Source organism: Parasteatoda tepidariorum, chromosome 10 (genome assembly GCF_982258835.1).
Source record: "Parasteatoda tepidariorum strain Cologne lab strain chromosome 10, Ptep-v5.0, whole genome shotgun sequence".
NCBI classification, from domain to species: Eukaryota; Metazoa; Arthropoda; class Arachnida; order Araneae; family Theridiidae; genus Parasteatoda; species Parasteatoda tepidariorum.
This window is the reverse complement of record NC_141764.1, coordinates 80,011,075-80,030,771: the sequence shown is the minus strand read 5'-3', so window position 1 is coordinate 80,030,771 and position 19,697 is coordinate 80,011,075. Positions and strand designations below refer to the sequence as shown.

Genomic DNA, 19,697 nt, shown 5'->3' with positions numbered 1-19,697 from the left:
TGAAGAACAAACAGGAGATTTTAAGGAAAGATAATTCGTACGGAAAGATTTTGAAGAAAGATAAGAGTCAAACTCTTATCATTATCATCAAGAATTTTATTTCATCAAAAGAATTTGCGGCATATTAATACAGTGAAAAAATGTCGGATTGAATATTTTTTTACGGTCTTTGCGGTAAAATTCTTATATCAAAATCCATGAAATTTATTTTAGGGGGTCGACACACTCACAAACACATTGGCACTAAAAAGATGAGGGAAGAAAAATATTTTTACTTTTCAAGTCTAATATTTCTTCATATTCTACAATGTTTATGAATTGATTATTGAAATATGATAGGTATATTACATGATTAAGTAGATACATGATAGATATATAATACGAGAAATGGTAGGTATCTGATATTATAAAATGAAACGGTATGGTAATATTAAATTTTAAATCGCAAGATAAGTATCGAAAAATCCAAGAAGGTGAAAAATAGAAATGTTATTATTTTTTACTAAGTTACTAAGATGAGTTACTAAGTGTTACTAAGATGATCTGAAACAAAATCTATATATCTACCACTTTTCCGAACAAAAAATAATGTTAAGAATCTAAAAAATCTATTTTAAACATGCATTATTTAATTCCAATTCTTATACAGGAAGTTACAGTTAAGAAGTTACAATTCCTTCTTTATTTGTCTTACAAGTAACTCAAACTGGACAGGAAATTTAACAAAAATTGAAGATTTTTGGATAATAGCAAGCAACTGGATGATTTATACCATTGTAATTCATAAAAGACATATCTTTTCACACTTTGAATGATTCAATCTATTACGTAATATATTTTTAAATAAGAAAGACAAATTAATTTATTTTAATTATTTTTTATTCTATTACCATATTTACGTAAACAATTCCGAAAACAGGAGGTATTTTCATAACATATCTCTTTCCTCCAGAAAAAAATGGACATTCGATACTTGCACCTATGCAAAAAGCAATAAACTTCCAATAATAGAATTGTCACCGATTTATTGATTTTAGGGTAATAGCGAACAAAACTGAATGAATTATAGCATTGTAATTTACTCACGTATCATACTTTTAATGATTGGGTGTATTGCGTAATTTAATTCTAAGTAAAAAAGACAAATTAATTTTATTTTTATTTTTTATTCTGCTACCATATTTACACAAATAATTCATTCCGAAAATAGAAGCTATTTTCATGGCGTTCTCCTTTCCTCCAAAAAAAAATGGACATTCGATACTTACACCTATGCAAAAAGCAATAAACTTCCAATAAAATTGTCACCGATACGACCAGAAAAAGTGTGAAGTCGGCAATTTAAAGGATTTAGATCGCTTTGCCGGTGTTATAAAAGAATAGAGAGGGGGAAAAAACACTAGAACCGTTTTCGAATGTCCTGGTGTGAATGTGAGGGTACAGGAGATAGTATAAAAAAAATTCTGACTCGTCCCCTACCGTGATATCTCTCTACTGGAATATTTATACCCACCCTATTGACAGACCAGATTTATAACCGAGAAATCCCCACTCTGGAGTTGGAATATTGGATGGATAGGTACCCCGGATCAATCAACAGGGCCCAGGGGGTGATTCAGAGATAGGACATGGAGGAGGGGGCGTAATTAGACAGTGGGAGGGTGTGGAATTTCCCTCGAGGGGGCAGGTTGGATCTCCTTGTTTGCACTATTCCAGATGGAGCAATGACTATAAAGTTCTGTTTGGGACACTTAAGAAAATTAGCTTTAGAAAATGATTTCCTTTTTCTGAGTTCAAATGGTAACAGCAGATCCAAATGCAGATTTAAAAACTAATTAATCTTTTAATAGTAATTTATAACGTAAAAACAAGTCAAAGATGGTAATAATTCTGAGCTTATTACGCTTCATTAATTGATGTGAATAATTTTTTTTTAAAAAATAATTTTGGTTTACGTTAGGTGACTTATTTTGTGTATCACACTACGTAGACTATGCATCAAAATCATACCTATTGTTAAAAACTAAGGGAAAATTAATTTTTTTATTTTCCCTATAAATATTAATGTAGCATTGAAATTTTGTATTACTCCACAAAATGTTGCTGAAATATTTTTTAAGAAAAAATACTCAATGAGGAATCAAGAATTTGTACCTCTCCACAAATTATCTCTGAAATATTTTAAAAACTTAAAATGATGGCTTGAAATTTTGTATTACCCCCCCCCCCCAAATGTTGATGAAATATTTAAGGAAACAATTAGGCGTTGAAATTTTATATCACCCTAAAAGTTGTTGCGGGAATATTTAAAAAAATATCTTGAATGAGGCCATGAAATTTTATATTATCCCAGAAATAGTTGATGAAATATTTTAAAAATATTAAATGAAGCCTTGAAATTTTGTATTACCTCACATAATGTTGCGGAAATATTTAAAAAAAATATTGAATGAGGATTTAAAATTATTTATCATTCCACAAATTTTTGCTGAAATATTTTAAAAATATTAAATGGCCTTGAAATTTTATGTTACCCCACAAAATATTGCTGGAAATATTTAAAATGTTAAATGTAGCTTTCAAATTTTGCACCACCCAACAAATAATAGCTAAAATTTTTATAAATATTTCAAAAATAACTTTACACATTCTATTTTTTTATTAAAGTAGTATTAAAACAAGCTAATACTGCATTCTGCCATCATGCGCAATTAAATATTTTAAGGCATCTGAATTTCCAAAGAAGAAACAAATAGATAATGATAATAACTTGGAAAACGTAGAAATAAGCATATACATATACGAAATAACCGATTCTATACGAAACAAAAACTTTCATCTTTTAGTTATATTAACTATCTAAACTTTTATAATACACCTTTTACAATCTTCTCGATACGTTAACTATTTAAATTTATTCCATATCCGTTTTACTATCCTTAAAATATGATTAATATTTAAACTTAAACTAAATATATTTTAGTATATTTTTCATTTCGTTTACTACTTAAACATTCACTAAGTTAGTTATACTAAATTTTTGATACTAAATAAACATAACTTCGCATTTTAACTAACTATTCACGAGGATAAATTTTTTTTTATCCACGTTGACTTATTGAATATTTAAAATATAAAACATTTTTGTATTCCGGAAATTGGGCAGCAATGCTTAATAAATTATTTAGTTTCTGTAAATCGCATGTTTAAAAAAGAATAATATTAATATTCTCTAATAATTCAAACTATAAGAGTTTTTAAAATGTAAAAACTGCATTTTATTTATTAATAAAAAATATTTCTTTGCTTTACTGAATATTTAAAATGCAATCTTTTTTCTTAATTTTAACATTAGACAGCTATAAAAAATTATTCCATTTTTTTAATGAAATTAAAAATATTAACATTGTCTAATAATTCAACCTATAAATGTTTTTTAAAATGGTAAAACTTTTTCATTATTTATGTAAAATATTGCTTTGATTTATTGAATATTTTTAATGCAATTTTTTTCTATTCTTTGACTGAGGTAGTTATAACCGTAAAAATATATATTAAAGCTTTTGAATGACTTAATTCAAAACATTATATCGACTAATATTTCAACTTATATGTTGTTGTTTTTTAAAAAAAAGTTGTAACGCTTTTATTGTGGAAATATATGTATTTTTTTATTAACGTGAAAGTTTCATATTGAATTCAGGATCTTACAAAAAAAATTAAATAGTCTAAAGCACCATTGTAACGAAAAGTGATCCTAGACTTTTGCATACCAAATTTTACATACCAGTGAATTGTACGCTTACCTTCGAATGTAAGGGGTTAAAGATGAACTATGATGGTAATATAGCCGTATGGCTTGGTAGGATATATTGCCAACATTTTGAGGGCTCTACCAATCTAGCAGAGATGGTCTCTTAGACCGAGGAAGGGAGCATTACGTACCCTCAAAGGCTTTTTGTAGGTGGAAGTAACTCAAAGTAATTACACGTGGGACTACTCTAAAAACCTTTCTGAGTGACTATAACGGTACTAGGGTTTCAATCCCCACAGTTCCACTATTTCTGGAAACGGGCATTTCCTAATTGCTGGGGTTAATCCCCGGTAAAAGCTGTTGGAAGACGAAGAAATTGCAATGTTGTTCATATTTACTCGAAATCTAACAATGCTTTTGATAAATTACAAATTAGTAAAAACACAATCTGAGATTGGTAACAATAGGGTTAAGATTTATTTTTATGAGTAAGAAACATTTAAAAAGTTTTTTTTTTGTATAAAAGTTAAGGAAAAAATAATGTAAAAGTTGGCTTTTGGTATATTGAGCCCGAGTAACTACAACACATGATGAAAAAAAAAATTTCATAATAAAAATTATCAAGTTTGAGAAGAGTTTTAAAATGACTGAACGCTAAAACTCCGTCTGAGCGCTAAAACAGTTTCGCAGTTGGAGTTGGTGGCGCTGCTGTTTTGCGCGTATTTGTATTCCTACAATAATTAAACTCACTTATCATTTGTCCTTAATCATTACTTAATCGATACTTAATCTCACGTACACGTATCTCATGTCCTATGTTCCTTAACTTAATCGTTCCTAAACCATACGTATCGTTCCTTAAGCACACGTATCTTAATTTTTAAATGATATGTATAGTTTCTTAATCACTCGTATCCTTTCATAATCCTTCAGTCATACGTATCATTCTCTATTCATAAGTATCATTTCTTAATCATACATATCGTTTCTTAATCCTTAAACCATGCGTATCATTCCTTAATCACAGGCATCCTTTCTTAATCGTTAATTAGTCATATGTACTGTTCCTGTGTTTAAGTAGTGAGTTATCACTTGTGGCTCCTTAGTCACACGTATTATTTCTTAATCCTTAAATCATCGTTTAGTTTATGTTTTTTTTTCGTGTAGCCCATTTTTAGTATCATTTTATTTTGTGTTCAAATTAATAAAAAAACTGAAGTAAATAGTTGCATTTATTTGCTCTTGGTCATAAAAGAAAAAATAACGACAAAATATCAAGTTTAAGCTATTTGTTTTCTTCTTTTTAATTAAAACGACTTATTTTCTAACATAAGTTAAATAAATTAATTGCAAAAATTAATTTAAAATATACGTGCGATTTTAAATTTAAATATCATAGGTTAATAAATACCACAGGGGAACAAATTTTTTTGTTGCATTAATGTAAATACTTGACTCTTGTGTGGAGATTTCAAATCTAAAATTAGTTTTGTTTCTAAAGTTAAGAGATTTTTTTTAAAAAAATGACATTATTTGTCTATTTTTGTCGGAATGTATAACTTTAAAAACGTTATATATAACAAAGGGTTACATAAATGTTGCAACTAACTTCTGAGGACGTTAGGACATGTACCTGAAAACGTCCACATACGCGCATAGGGGCACTTTCGACCTGTTCAGGAGCACACGAAGAACCAGTTCATAATAGGGAAGCATTCTTGGCAGCGTATGACAACATTCCTATGTAATTTTAATTCTGATGATACTTTATAATTCCTTTAAAAGCTTGTCGTAGTATTTGGGCGACCCCCTGTTGCATATAATGTTTTTAAACTTATACATTTCAACACAAATAGACTAAAAATGTCATTTAAAAAAACTCTAACTTGGAGAGGGAATTCGATTGCAGATTTGAAATCAGCGATACGAAAGTATCCAAGATACGTTAAAAAAATAGGAAATGGAAAATAATAATAGAAAACAAAAAATGCAATAGAAATATGCAGTAGGAAACAAAAAAAAATAATTTTTGCCTAGTGTAATTGATAATACTTTGTTTCATATCATTTATCTGAATGCAGTTGAGATGAATTATAAGCCCTTGTGTAATAACAAGAATTTTTAACATCAAAAATAATAATTACCTTGAAAAAAACTGCTTTTTTCAGGGTTCAACCATTAACGTGAATTGTTTACTATGGAATTTTTTATAAAATGAGTCATCCTTTGGGTCACAAAAATATGTCACTGCAAAATATTTCGAACAGAAAAAAATTTACATAACAATGCTGCGGAAAATGCAAAAGATTTATAGTCAATGGGTCGGAAAAAGTTGAACATGATACATAAAAAAGTTTTATTTCCAGTTCAGAAAGCTATTGTTAAGTTTTAAAAAAGGGGTTGGGAGATACTATGTCACATACTATAGGAATATGTCCGTGACCTTTTTTTTCCATTTTATAAAATTGTTACATGGCATGGTTGTTTAAATGGAAATTTTTTATTGATTATAAATATATATTATGATGTAAAATTTGGTCTTTGACTGAGAAATTTAAATATTATCTTTCGCATAAGTTGTTTCGTTTCAAAGTTTTTTTACAAACTGGAAAAAAAATATGCACAATTTTAATCAAAGGAATATTTACTACCAACGAGATAAAAAAAATTTAATGAATAAACTAAGCAAAACTTTTATTACATTTTTTTTGCTTCATTGAAAAGAATATTTGTCTTTCAATATTTAGTTTAAAAGTCATTTCATACACATTTAAAAAAAGTTTTATTGGCAGAAACTATCCGTAATATTTCATTCTTTTACATATTAAGTAAGGAAGGTGCCTTGCATGACGGACCTAGATAATAATGCTTATCATTTTGAGTTTTGTCTGCCCTTCTCAGACAAAGTTCTGAAATACAAGGTGTTCCAAAGCTCTACCGACATTATCAAAGAGGTGATAAAAGGCTCCAAGAAAAGCAAAATTTGTCACAGAACAAATGACCATAGTCGCAAACCATGTTGAGAAGGTGAGATAGAGAGAATACAGATTTTGACGTTATGCTGATAAACAAATACAAAGGATACTATACACTTGCTAACTATAAAAAAAATTCCGTTGATTATATATTGCAAAGGTTGCTCAAAGTGATTTCAGTGTCTACAGTGACTTAAAAATGATTCTCGAATGCACTCAAATTTGATATGTTTTTTTTATCTTTAAATGGGCAACGATCATCCGAGTTATGAGATCCTCAATTGATCTTAACTTTTATTCTTCTCTAGAATGGCCTAATAAACAAAAATTTTAAATAAATCATGAAATGAAAGTAGTATGTTACATCGAAACTGTGCACGTATAGAATTAAGGGAATTAAAACTAGAATCTAAATAAGCCATAAAAGGAAAAAAGTCTTCTACACCGCAACTGACCACAATTGGAATTTAATGGAATTAAAACTAAAATTTAAATAAACCATAAAATTTTCATTTTATGGTTTATTTGTTATGCATTATGTTACACCACAGCAGTCCACGAATAAAGCTCAAGCATCAGGTCACAAAGTGACCATATAACCTAGTTTTTGTTTTCTTGCCCATTGATTAAAAATGGTAATGTCTCTGAACAACAAAACTAAACCTGTATCCAATAAAAAACTTTCTCAGATCATTTTCGATTGTAGTTTATATGGTATATCGATATCTCATTATTATCAATCATCGCCCGTAAGTACCTGTCCACTCTTTTTTCTTCCAAAATATATCGTCTACCATCGATCTTTCCAAGCATCTGTACGGTTTCTCACGATATCAAACTAACTAAAATGAAAAATACTGTACATAGCCCCACCCCAAATATATTTACCCTTAAATCAACTTTAATACACTATTATTTCTTAATATCTATACATTTATAACACATTTAACTATATATTTAAAAAAAAATTTAAATTATTCAAATTTGATAGAGCTGTTTTAATTATCAATCTAGCCAAATTCGCATTATACAATGATTTAGAGCTCAAATTTTATTATTATTTTAGAGGTCCAACATTATCTGAGAGGATATTTTTTATTATCAGATTCTAAGGATATGTTTTTTGAAATTGAGTTTTGCTAAAAAATTTTATCATTTTCTGACAGTGAAGTAAGTGTTATTTGTATATATTGCTATCATTTTTAGGCAAGTATATATTGCAATCATTTTTAGGCAAGTATATATTGCTATCATTTTTAGGCAAGTATATATTGCTATCATTTTTAGGCAAACTTGAATCCTACCGTCCTCAGAAATATCAAATGTTATTTGCACAATCCCCTCTCCCTTATGATATCGCTATTCGCTATCAAGAATCAAAATATATAATTTTATTCATTTTAAATCGTCCTTTGTTTTTCCGTTTTTGTGTCCCCAATTTCTTATCGATACGCGTTATTTGTTTGTAAATATATAGATAAAAAAATGCTTACTGTCCATAATGAAACTCAAAAGTAAGCGTAGCTTACTACAAAAAATAAAACGAAATTGAGATAGAATTTGAGATAAATATTGGCTTATATTGCACAACAATGCTTAAGCTAACAATATTTAAATTTGTAGAAACATGATAATGCATAATGTGAACTGTATTGCATGAAAATAGGATACGCTTCCGTTGAAGCTTATTTTATTATAAATTGTAACAAAGAAGAACCCACATGGTAAGCTTTGGTGCAAACATCACCCAACCATGCCCAAGCAACCAGTCCCATTTGTTAGAGTAGGTAAGTGGGTACTTTATTTACGTCACACTAGAGCTGTACAGTGAACAATGGTAACGGTCTAGGAACACGCCATCACAATTTTGATCTTCTGTAGAGGGGATCTTATTTGTGATGCCACTTCCTCAATTTAGACGTATATGTGAAAGGAAAGGAAATTTCTTCCAGTTCCCAGTACCCATGGCACTACTCAGCAACTGTCCACGGGACAGTAAACCGCATGTACTTGGTAGGTCTTAGCGGAGTCGAGGATCGAACCCCGGCCCCTCCATTTGTTAGAGCTCTTTCTTTTAATGATTTTTGTTGGACTTAATTTTAACCCCATATAATTTTGACTCTGGTCTAACTACGTGAGCAGCACGTTTGCGGGTAATCCTCTTTCCAAATTTCCACTTCATAACAAACTAGGTCACGACAGATTTGAAGTGCAACTTGTCAGCTGCCAGGATCGAACTCAATACCCCTAGTTCTTCAATCAGAGGCGTGAGTGACCCCTTTATCGACAGTGTCACCGGAGCGCTTAAGGTTTGGTACAAAGCATTCAGTAAAGAAAAATACCGTTCTGAAAAGTTCGCACTTGGTTGGTACTCGAAACCACTATCGTAAACTCCAATGTTCCATGAAAAAAAAAACTCAACAAGACACAGCCCCAGACTATAATTCCACCTCCACAGATATGCATGGTTATCCAAATACTTATTGATGAATAGCGTATTACCTAAACAATCCTATTCGAGTTTTGTCCCGCAGTGAACTGATCGTAAAGACGAGGTTCCCTGTAGAACACCGAAGTCAAGCATCACTGGCTGCGGTCAGTAAGCGGGAGGGTGACCACTTTGATCAGCCAGCGTATGGATCGAGGGTGCAGATAAACTGTTCCACCATAAAATGGTCGACTTCGCGTGCAGGTGGTCGGACTACCAAAGCAGAGGAGCCATCCCCTCTGCAGAGGATCAAAACTGCGATGGCATGTATACGGATGATCCTCAGGGATGTTTCACTGACCGTCGCCAATAGCCCATTGTGCAGCTCTAGTGCGATGTAAATAAAGTACCTACCTACCTACTCGAGTTTTACATGATGATATTTATATTTTTCACGGCTCTTTAAACTTCACTTAATATACTAGCATTTTGTTGCATTGTTGTCAAATATTTCTTACGTTTAACCTAATCCTATGGTTTATAATAGCTTCATTAGCTCATCTATGGTTTATATTAGATATGTTTTATATGCATTGAGTGTGGCAGAAACTAGACGTCCAAATTAGCATGACCAACGGTATCTCACCCATTGGGGTGGTCCTGAAAGAGTGGATACCACCTCTGGAGAACGCACTAGGTCTGCTCATCGGCCAGACCGATTGTACAGCTCATTGGTAATTTAAAAAAATATTAGCTTCAGTTAAAATTAAGTTGTGAAACCTAGCAATGCAATTAGCTAAATTAAAAAACCAGCACCGCATTCATTAACAAAATAATGTTTCCGGTTATTTTTTGAGAATTTGTTAATTAATCAGCGTGCTATTAATTTACGGAACTTCTCGCAAAATTATACCACCGTAACAAAAAAAGTTAAAATCCTACATCATTTATGGTACATTTAAGAGCAGCACTTTTTCACTTTCGATTTTAATTTATTAGAAATGCATTGAGGATGGGCGGAGATTAAAGAACAAACGTTTTTCTTCCTAAAAATGTAATGAAGCAATCCGAGTTTTGAATTTAAGACGAAATCAGAAACAGCTCGAAGAAATCGAAAGCTCTTTGAAGAGAAGATTTTTCCATTACTTTTGAAATCGATTTCTTAAAATTATTTTTCCCTATCGCTAATGGGAAAAATTTATTTTCCATTACATTTCTTTTTTAACTTTTCCCTGATGCTTTTTATTATTTTTATCAACTGTTTCGTACCGGTACGAGGAGGACTCCCGTAACGTGACTCCCTTATCAGCTATAAATTTTTCCCCACTCCTGAAAAAGTTTTTTCATATCTTCCTTTTTGTTGGATCTACTTTTTTCCCGCTCTTCACTCGAACGGTATGAGGAATGTTCCCCGGAAAACATATTCCAACCTTTCTCTCATGACGTCATGACTCAGGTGTCGATTGGAAAAACTCATCGACGTTGTTCTATTTTTTTTTTTTTTATCTGTTGCCGAAAGTGTGTTAATCAGTGTCGTTTTTATCAGCAGGTATCGACGTAATTACCCTGGGTTTCTATCTTTATTTTCTGGAATGTCATCGACTAAAATATTATATCCTGATTTCGTGGAAGGACTGATATGAAAAAAGGCATTTAATCTTCGTTTAAAACGCAAATTAGGACGATATGATTCTAATATGATATCGTTCCTACGAACCATTAATTGCTTTTTAATTATTGAAGTTTTTTAATCCCTATTTTTAAAAAACTATAAGTTTTAGGGAAGATCTTTTCTAAAATCAACGAAAACTTAGGAAGTATCTAAAACTAAGTATCTAAATCTTTTCGAAATGCAATTTAAAGTAAAAAAAAAGAACTTCATCAAAGCTAAATGACGTATACTGTTTTAATATAAATACATCTTTGTTCAAAATTAGGAATAAATTAGTTCATTGCTTTTTGAAATGTAACTTGAAAGAAAATCCCCGTCATAACCAAATGATGCCTATTGTTGTAATACAATTACAATTCTGTTCAAAATTGCGACGATTTGTAACTTTAAAGAAAATCGTCACAACCAAATGATATATATATTTTCTTAATATTATAACTCAATTCCAAATTAAGAACGTATTACTTCAATTTTTTAAAATGTATATTGAAAGAAAACCCTCTATTACTACTAAATGATGTCTGCATTTCTAATACAATTGCAACTCTGGTTAAAAATTACGAATATATTATTTCATTTTTTCGAAATATAACTTGAAAGAAAATCTTCCATCTAAACCAAATGATGTTTATTACATTGATATAATTACAACTCTGTTCAAAATTCATATCATATAGTGTGTATTGTATTAATAACTAAAAATTTCACGATTTCGAGTTATGCGTTAAATTTTTATGATTAAGTTATCTAATTAAAGCTTTGAAATCCTATTGCTACATAACCATACTTGAAAGTAAAACTATGCGGTTGGTGCTAGAAGTAGAAAAGATTAGGTTCGTAAAATGAAACATGACATTAATTTGAAGCATACAATTTTTCAAAACTGGTACTTTAAAAGTTATCTTAATAATAACTTCATTATTACTTTACCACTCTAATATCCATTTTTATAAAATCATGAACCGAACCTATAGGTTGTTCACTATTTCAATGTAATCACAACTGTGTTTAAACTAAACTTAAAAAAGCGCCTATAGGCTGAATTCCCAAATCTGTTAAAAATTTAAAGTATTGTGTTATAATCTAATCCCTTGGAAGAATTACTGAAAAAGAAAATCTTCCCATAATCCAATGGTGCTATAATCCTATTTTAATTTAAAATAATTGCCGCCGTGCGAATTATTCATTACTATGCCATTTTAAACGATGCACTGGGGCCGAGATAGCCTGGTGTTTAGGACGTTGGGCTCGTGTTCGTGAGATCGCGAGTTAGAATCTCGCCTGCCGAAGAATCCCTGTGTATTAAATGGAGATTGGTGCACGCTAAATTTGTCGGGGTCAAGAAGTCCTCCAAGTTTCAATGAAAAATCTCTCCCAATGAGGTTCAAATTCCAGCGATGGCTGGTCGATACGAATTCCTCTGGTTGAGTCCTCTGGCTTATCGTCCTCTGGTTGAAGTCAAAATTATGATCTGTGGATAAATTAACGAAGTATGAATGGGTCCTTACTGTAAAAAACGGGCTTTGACGTGTGTGCGGCTGAAACCGTATTTTTGACCATATATGGCTCCACTGAAAAGCAAGAAACGCTCCCTCTGTTTTAAAAGTTTGCTTGGCAAATGGCATAAATAACAACAACAAACGATGCATCAACTACAGATTGTCAAAATTATTAGTAATCGAATGCAAAATGAAGTATTAATTTGTTCAAACTCATTATTTTATAGCAATTGTTGTTTTTATATTAAGTGATTTTGATTATTGATAAATGGTTCTAGAATGTAAATGTTTTTTTTTCTGCTTACAGCGGAGTGTGTGGCAGCCCTCGGCATGGAGTCGGGTGAAATCAAAGACTATGAAATAAACGCCAGTTCATCGTATAACGAAGGCAGTGTCGGTCCACAAAATGCAAGGTATGATTTACGTTCGTTTTGTTTGCAGTTATCTCAAGTTATATCATTCTATAATGTCCTAAGTTGGTTCTTTTCGAAGTATTTACAACCATGTTTAAGTAACATTTTAACAACCAAGTTAAGTTAAGTAACAAAGCACAAATCTACACCATTCGCAAATTTTAGCTGCTGCTTGTTATCCTGATTGTTTGGCTCCTATAATAGGAAATATGTCAGTAGTTGATACGTTTCTTGACCGAAACGTAACAAAGAGAATAAAATTACTATTATTTATTCAGTCTATGAGAAAGTCACTGTTGTTTTTCTCATTGTTGAAATATACAACAGCAATAGATTTTTTATCAAGCATTTAATGGGTCGAAATATATTTAAGTTATAGTTTCCTTATCGAAACTTTTATTTTCTGAAATTTATTTGTATAACAAATCATCTATTGATGTTTTCAAGGTTTAAAATAAATTTGAGTAGCGTAATAAATCCTGTATCAACGCTCTCAACCGCTTATATGTATTTCAGTAATAGATCCTATAAAGAGGCTTTCACTTGTTATGATTTATTTGATCAGTACACGTTTTCATGGTCTGAAATGATTTAAGTAAAGTAACAAATTATTTAACGTAGCCTTTACCATTTGAAATGAATTTCAGCAAAAAGATTTTCTATCGACGCTTACATTGTCTGAAATGCATTTGAGTAACAGAACCTCTATCAAATGTGTTTGAATAATAGATCTTGATTGACGCTTTCATTCGTTGAAATGCATTTGATTATCACAGCCTCTTCGACGCTCTCATTCATTTAAAATGCATTTGGGTATCAGAACTTCTTCGACGCTTTCATTCGTTTAAAATGCATTTGAGTATCAGAACTTCTTCCACGTTTTCATTCGTTTAAAATGCATTTGAGTATCAGAACTTCTTCCACGTTTTCATTTGTTAAAATGCATTTGGATATTAGAACTTCTTTGGCGCTTTCATTCGTTTAAAATGCATTTGGGTATCAGAACTTCTTCCACGTTTTCATTTGTTAAAATGCATTTGGATATTAGAACTTCTTCGACGCTCTCATTCATTTAAAATGCATTTGAGTATCAGAACTTCTTCGACGCTCTCATTCATTTAAAATGCATTTGGGTATCAGAACTTCTTCGACGCTTTCATTCGTTTAAAATGCATTTGAGTATCAGAACTTCTTCCACGTTTTCATTTGTTAAAATGCATTTGGATATTAGAACTTCTTCGGCGCTTCCATTCGTATAAAATGCATTTAGATATCAGATCTTCTTCGCCGCTTTCATTCGTTTAAAATGCATTTGGGTATCAGAACTTCTTCGACGCTTTCATTCGTTTAAAATGCATCTGGGTATCAGAACCTATTCGACGCTTTCATTCAATAAAATGCATCTGGATATCAGAATCTATTCTACGCTTTCATTCGTTGAAATGCATTCGGGTATCAGAGCCTCTTCGATGCTTTTCGTTGAAGTGCATGTGGGTATCAGAGCCTCTTCGATGCTTTCGTTGAAATGCTTTTGGGTATCAAAGCCTCTTCGACTCTTTAATTCAGTAAAATGCATCTGGGTATCAGAATCTACTCGACGCTTTCATTCGTTGAAATGCGTTTGGGTATCAGAGCCTCTTCGATGCTTTTCGTTGAAATGTATTTGGGTATCAGAGCCTCTTCGATGCTTTTCGTTGAAATGCTTTTGGGTATCAGAACCTCTTCGACGCTATTAATTGCTAGCAGACTACTAATTGTCTTTGGTAATAATATAATTCATTGACAAAATGAGCTAAGTATTTTAAGCGGTTTATGTTTTTCGAACTGCTTGATGTTAATAAAAGATAGCTAGAAAAAAATGATTTAGGACAACACAATCGAATATCCACTTTCAACTAGTGTTTTTTAATTGATCTTTAAAACCGCTTAAATTATGTAACAGATCCAAAATATATGTTAAAAGAAATATTTACTGTTTATAGTAAGTAAACTTGACATTTTCATCCTTCCAAGTTTTGTGAATTGTTAAAATTAATTTATCAACTCAACATAAACATTTTAATTTGCTAAGTACCAAGAAGACAAAGTTTACAGACTTCAGTTACTGAGTGCTAGTTTTAAATAGTTTTGTTACAAAAATAACAGTTTTTGTTGAAAACAAAGCAATATTGGCTGAACATGAATAATTTATCTAGCTTAAATGCTCATTAGTGCTTCTAAACAAAAGGAATTCTAATTTAAGGTCAAGTTAGCATAAAACAATTTATCACATTCGCTGTTTTTTTAATAAAAAGTTTAAAAGTTGGACACATTTATTTAATTGTTTAATTCAAGCTTTGTGTTTGAAAAACTGTTTTTAAAGAGCTGCAGGCAGTTTCTTTGTTTTGGCTTTTCGCCAAAAGCTATTATCAGACATTAATTTTATAATTTTTTGGAAGTAGCTTTGCATGAACTTTTAATTTTTTTCAGTTTTAATTTGTCTCTAAGTTAGGACCACAGAATTTTCCAAATAAAGAAGAGCTTGGTTATTTCCTTCAAAAAGTTTGAAAATGGTATATGTTATTTATTATTACTTGCATTTAAAACACATTAATTATAACTTAAAACGAACCAAAAATTAATGAATTTTTATAAAATTTAAACAAGAAAAACCAGATCCATTAATCATAAAAATTTTTTATTATACTTCAATAACAATGTAAATTAATTTTAATTGGAGGACTTACTGGGTTAGACTTCAAAATCAGAAAACGTAATAAAAAGCACCAATTTAATCATTAATAATAATGATAATATTAACAATAATAATAATATTAATAATAATACATTTAATGTTAGTATGAAAAATAGTAATAAAGAACTAACTTCTAAAAGCAATACAACAGTACAAATAATAGTAATGAATACTTAAAAGTAAGAAATAAAACAAGTAATAATAATAACTTTCTAAAAGTAATGCAATGATACAAGAATAATAATAAAAATAATCTTCTAAAGATACAAAAATTATACCAAAAAAAAACTATAATAAACTGCTAAAAATAACATATCAGTACAAAAATAATAATAATGCCCTGAAAAAGAAATACTAAATTACAATTTGTTCAGTTTACTTATTGCTGTGGAAAAAAAGTATAGTGAAAATGACCAGAATAAGGTAAAAATTACGGTGTTTCTGGCACTATGAGAACGCAAAAAAACTTTCCACCCTTTCATAAAGCCTCATACACAAAAATATATTGTAGTTATTTATCACTCAGAAAAAAAATGAATTTAATTCTTGTTTTTCTTAATAGAAAATACCCTTATTTAATTCCTATTAAAAACAAAAAGATCATGCTTAATGCAGCAAAAAGGCTTATTTATTTTCAAAATCAAAAGTTATTACAACTTAAAAGTTTTCGTAACATTTTTTTTAAAATTTCTTCATACAATTTTATTAATAAAAAAATCTTAATTGGTATAAAAAATTTAATTGATATATTTTGTTTCATTTAAAAACGTATTTTCATTATTTAAAGAAATTTCTTAAACCGAAAATTTCTTTTTTTGGAGGAAAAAAAAAGTAAAAATCCTAAAAAATAAACATTTAAATAAAGCATAACACTTTTAATATATCCCCAACATTTTCGTTTTTCGAAAATATTTTGTAACAATAACTGTGTATGCTTCACAACATAACATAAAATAATTTTTTTAACCAGAAAAATGTTGATTTTATGTTTCGTTTTCATGCCAGTTCGTATTTAAGTTCGAAACGAAAAACCATTTCTTCAAAGTAGAATCGGCTTATTTCCCATTTTTTAATACAACCTTATACGTAAGAAACTTTTGTTATAACTAAACATTAAGAGTAAAAAAGAATTTAATGCGCGGTTTTTTAAAGAAAGTGCTCTAATTTAATTCCTATTAAAAATAAAAAAGAACGTGCTTAATGAAGCAAAAGGGCTTATTTGTTATAAAAATCATAAGTTTCTTAATAATAAAATCAATAATAATATCAATATTAGCAATTGTTACCAAATTTTAAAAAATAAAAATTTTCTAATGTCCTTTGTTAAATTTTCTTAATACATCTAAATTAATAAAAAAAATCTTAATACACTATCATTGATATAAAAAATTAAATTGATATATTTTGTTTCATTCAAAAAAGTATTTATATTATTTAAAGAAATTTCTTAAACTGAAAATTTCTTTTTTGGAAATAAAATAAGTAAAAATTTTAAGAATAAACATTTAAATAAAGCATAACACTTTTAATATATTCTCAACGTTTTCGTTTTTCGAAAATATTTTATGACAATAAATGTGTATGCTTTACAGCAAAAGATAAAATAATTTTTTCAACCAGAAAAATTTCGATTTTATGTTTCGTTTTCATGCCAGTTCGTATTTAAGTTCGAAACGAAAAACCATTTCTTCAAAGTAGAATCGGCTTATTTCCCATTTTTTAATACAACCTTATACGTAAGAAACTTTTGTTATAACTAAACATTAAGAGTAAAAAAGAATTTAATGCGCGGTTTTTCAAAGAAAGTGCTCTAATTTAATTCCTATTAAAAATAAAAAGAACGTGCTTAATGAAGCAAAAGGGCTTATTTGTTATAAAAATCGAAAGTAATTGCTTCATAAAAAATTCAATTTACTCTAACTCTCCGGTAATGATTTTTAATGTTCATGTATTTTTTGCACTTTTTAAACGAGAAAAAAATTTTTCGTTTAAAATATTTTAACAAAAATAACGCTTTAATATTTACTCACAGGTTTCGAGTTTATGAACGGCGTTACACAAAAACACTCGTGTTACTCAAACGCCCTTTGACTTTCTTCTTCCCTTAAAGCAAACAAAAAAAACTTTATTGTATGCTTGGTTAAATTTCATTTTGCTCCAATGGTCGGTAATCAGCAACACGAGCAGTCATTAGAGACCGCTTTTGATTTTCTTTATAACTTTTTTTAAAGAGTTCTTACACATAATCATTATCATTATGAGTTTAGAGAAAATCACAACGTTTGATAAAGGCTCAATAGCCGATATCTACAACGTGTGTTCTTTTTTCTGCTGAAAGAACCTGGATTTAAGGTACTTTTTTACGAAAATGAAATCTTCTATTAACAAAAACAAAAGTTTTAAAGTAAATATACATAAAAGAACTAAAAGAAAACGGCTAAAAAATACAAACAAACCCTTAGCTTGGAGAAGAAAAAAAATAAAATTTCCTGAAAAAGGAAGTATTTTTCCAGCTCCTTTAAAGTAATGAGCTGGAACAGGATTCTTTTTTTAAGGAATCCGTTTTTTTTCTATACAGAAAAATAAAAATAAAGGAGTTTACCCAGAATGCATCGTTAATAAAGGAATCTCTGAAAGCGGCATTGTTAGGCCTTGGCATGACAAATTTTTCCACAAGAATTCATCCAGCATTTATTTATTTATTTTTTTCTACTATCTTTTTCAGCAGATTTGCTGAACTAAAGCGCAGCTTTCTAGTTTTGAGATCAATGCTTTAATCAAGTTTATTGTTCAAAACCTTTGCTCACAATTCAGCGCTTTGATGACTAATTAGATAGAGCAAATCAACTCAGGAACTTCCTCTTATAAGTTCTTTTTTTTTCAAATATGATTACTAAAATTGCATGTAATTTAATAATTTTCCAGCATTCTGAGATAAATGTCTGAAATAAGTGATATGTGAGAAGACATAAGCATTGGTTACAGATTTAAGTTTCCCTGATTATTCTTATTATAGCGCTTCTGTGAAGCGAAAATTAAAGATTCGTTATGCTTAAAAATTTTACAGAAATTAAATGCATGTTAAGAATAGTTATGTCTAAGACAATAATGCAATAGTTACACATTTAGTTTCTGTTATCAAATTTTATAAGTCATAAGCAATGGTTACAGATTTAAGTTTTCTTGATGTTTTATGATAGTGTTTCTGTAAAGCAAAAAGTAAAGATTCGTTATTTATGAAGCGTTATGCTTATAAGTTGTTACAGAAATTGAATACATTTTTTTGAACAATTGACTAATAACATGTTCTTGAACATAAAAAAATATTGTTTTATAGTGGTTTAACATCTTCCAGGAGGTTCTTTAATTCTTAACTCAATTATCACTCACATAACTCAGACACTTTTGAAAAATGCACCGACAACCATCATATACCCCAATCAAGACGTCTGACAGCTTGTAGCATCCCATAAGTGTAACCTTTTGCTACCATTTTCCACTTTAGACTTACTAACTTAGAAACAAAACCTTAAGTGAGCTAAAAAAAACAACAATCAGACCTAAATCTCAACCTTTATGGCTCATAAGGACCTTCAAGATTACACAGACAAGCGCCCCTTGCAAAACTGCAATCCAATCGAAATAACCTGCACGTTATCGTGGAATATGACTTCAGATAAGATGCATTCCTTGCTAATCAACTTCCAAATATAACTTCTTTTTTTTCGGATTCCCCGACCTACTTCAACCTTATCTATAACCTTTTTCCCGAAAAAAGGGGTGGTCGGTTCTAACATACTCATCTTAATCGCTTTGTTGCATCAGCGAGTGAATTGTCTCCTTTTTGGCAGTGGCGGAAGGGAAGATAGTCCTTTCTTTTGAAGAGGCACGTACCACCGATCCTTGACAGCTGTATGAAAAGGTTGCCTCTCGACCATCCCTTTAGACTGTGTGTCCTTCCCTCCTCATGTTCTGTGGCGCGATAAAGGACCTCGATGATGCACTTCTTCTTCTGATGTCTTTTGTAAGCACACTGGCTTTTGACGTCGGGGGTCGGGACAGAAATTGAAGCAAGGACGATATAGGATCTTCTTGCTTTATGATGGAATTGCTTCATTTGATAGTCACCAGTTATTTACTCATGCTGAGTTTGTTTGTTTGTCAATTGTCACGTGTTAATGCTCATGCTGAGTTGGTTTGTATGTCACGTGTTATTGCTCAT

At 30.3% G+C, this 19,697-nt stretch overlaps 1 protein-coding gene across 4 annotated transcripts in view; it reads left to right on the top strand.

The window, feature by feature from the left end:
* The window catches only part of Ddr (discoidin domain-containing receptor 2), a 636,659-nt gene that overhangs the window by 476,030 nt on the left and 140,932 nt on the right, over positions 1-19,697 (top strand). For all 4 annotated transcript variants that reach the window (XM_071184184.2, XM_043046729.3, XM_043046731.3 and 1 more), the window contains one exon: positions 12,636-12,741. In XM_071184184.2, the coding sequence (XP_071040285.2) occupies positions 12,636-12,741 (106 nt within the window). The remainder of the gene's footprint in view (positions 1-12,635; positions 12,742-19,697) is intronic.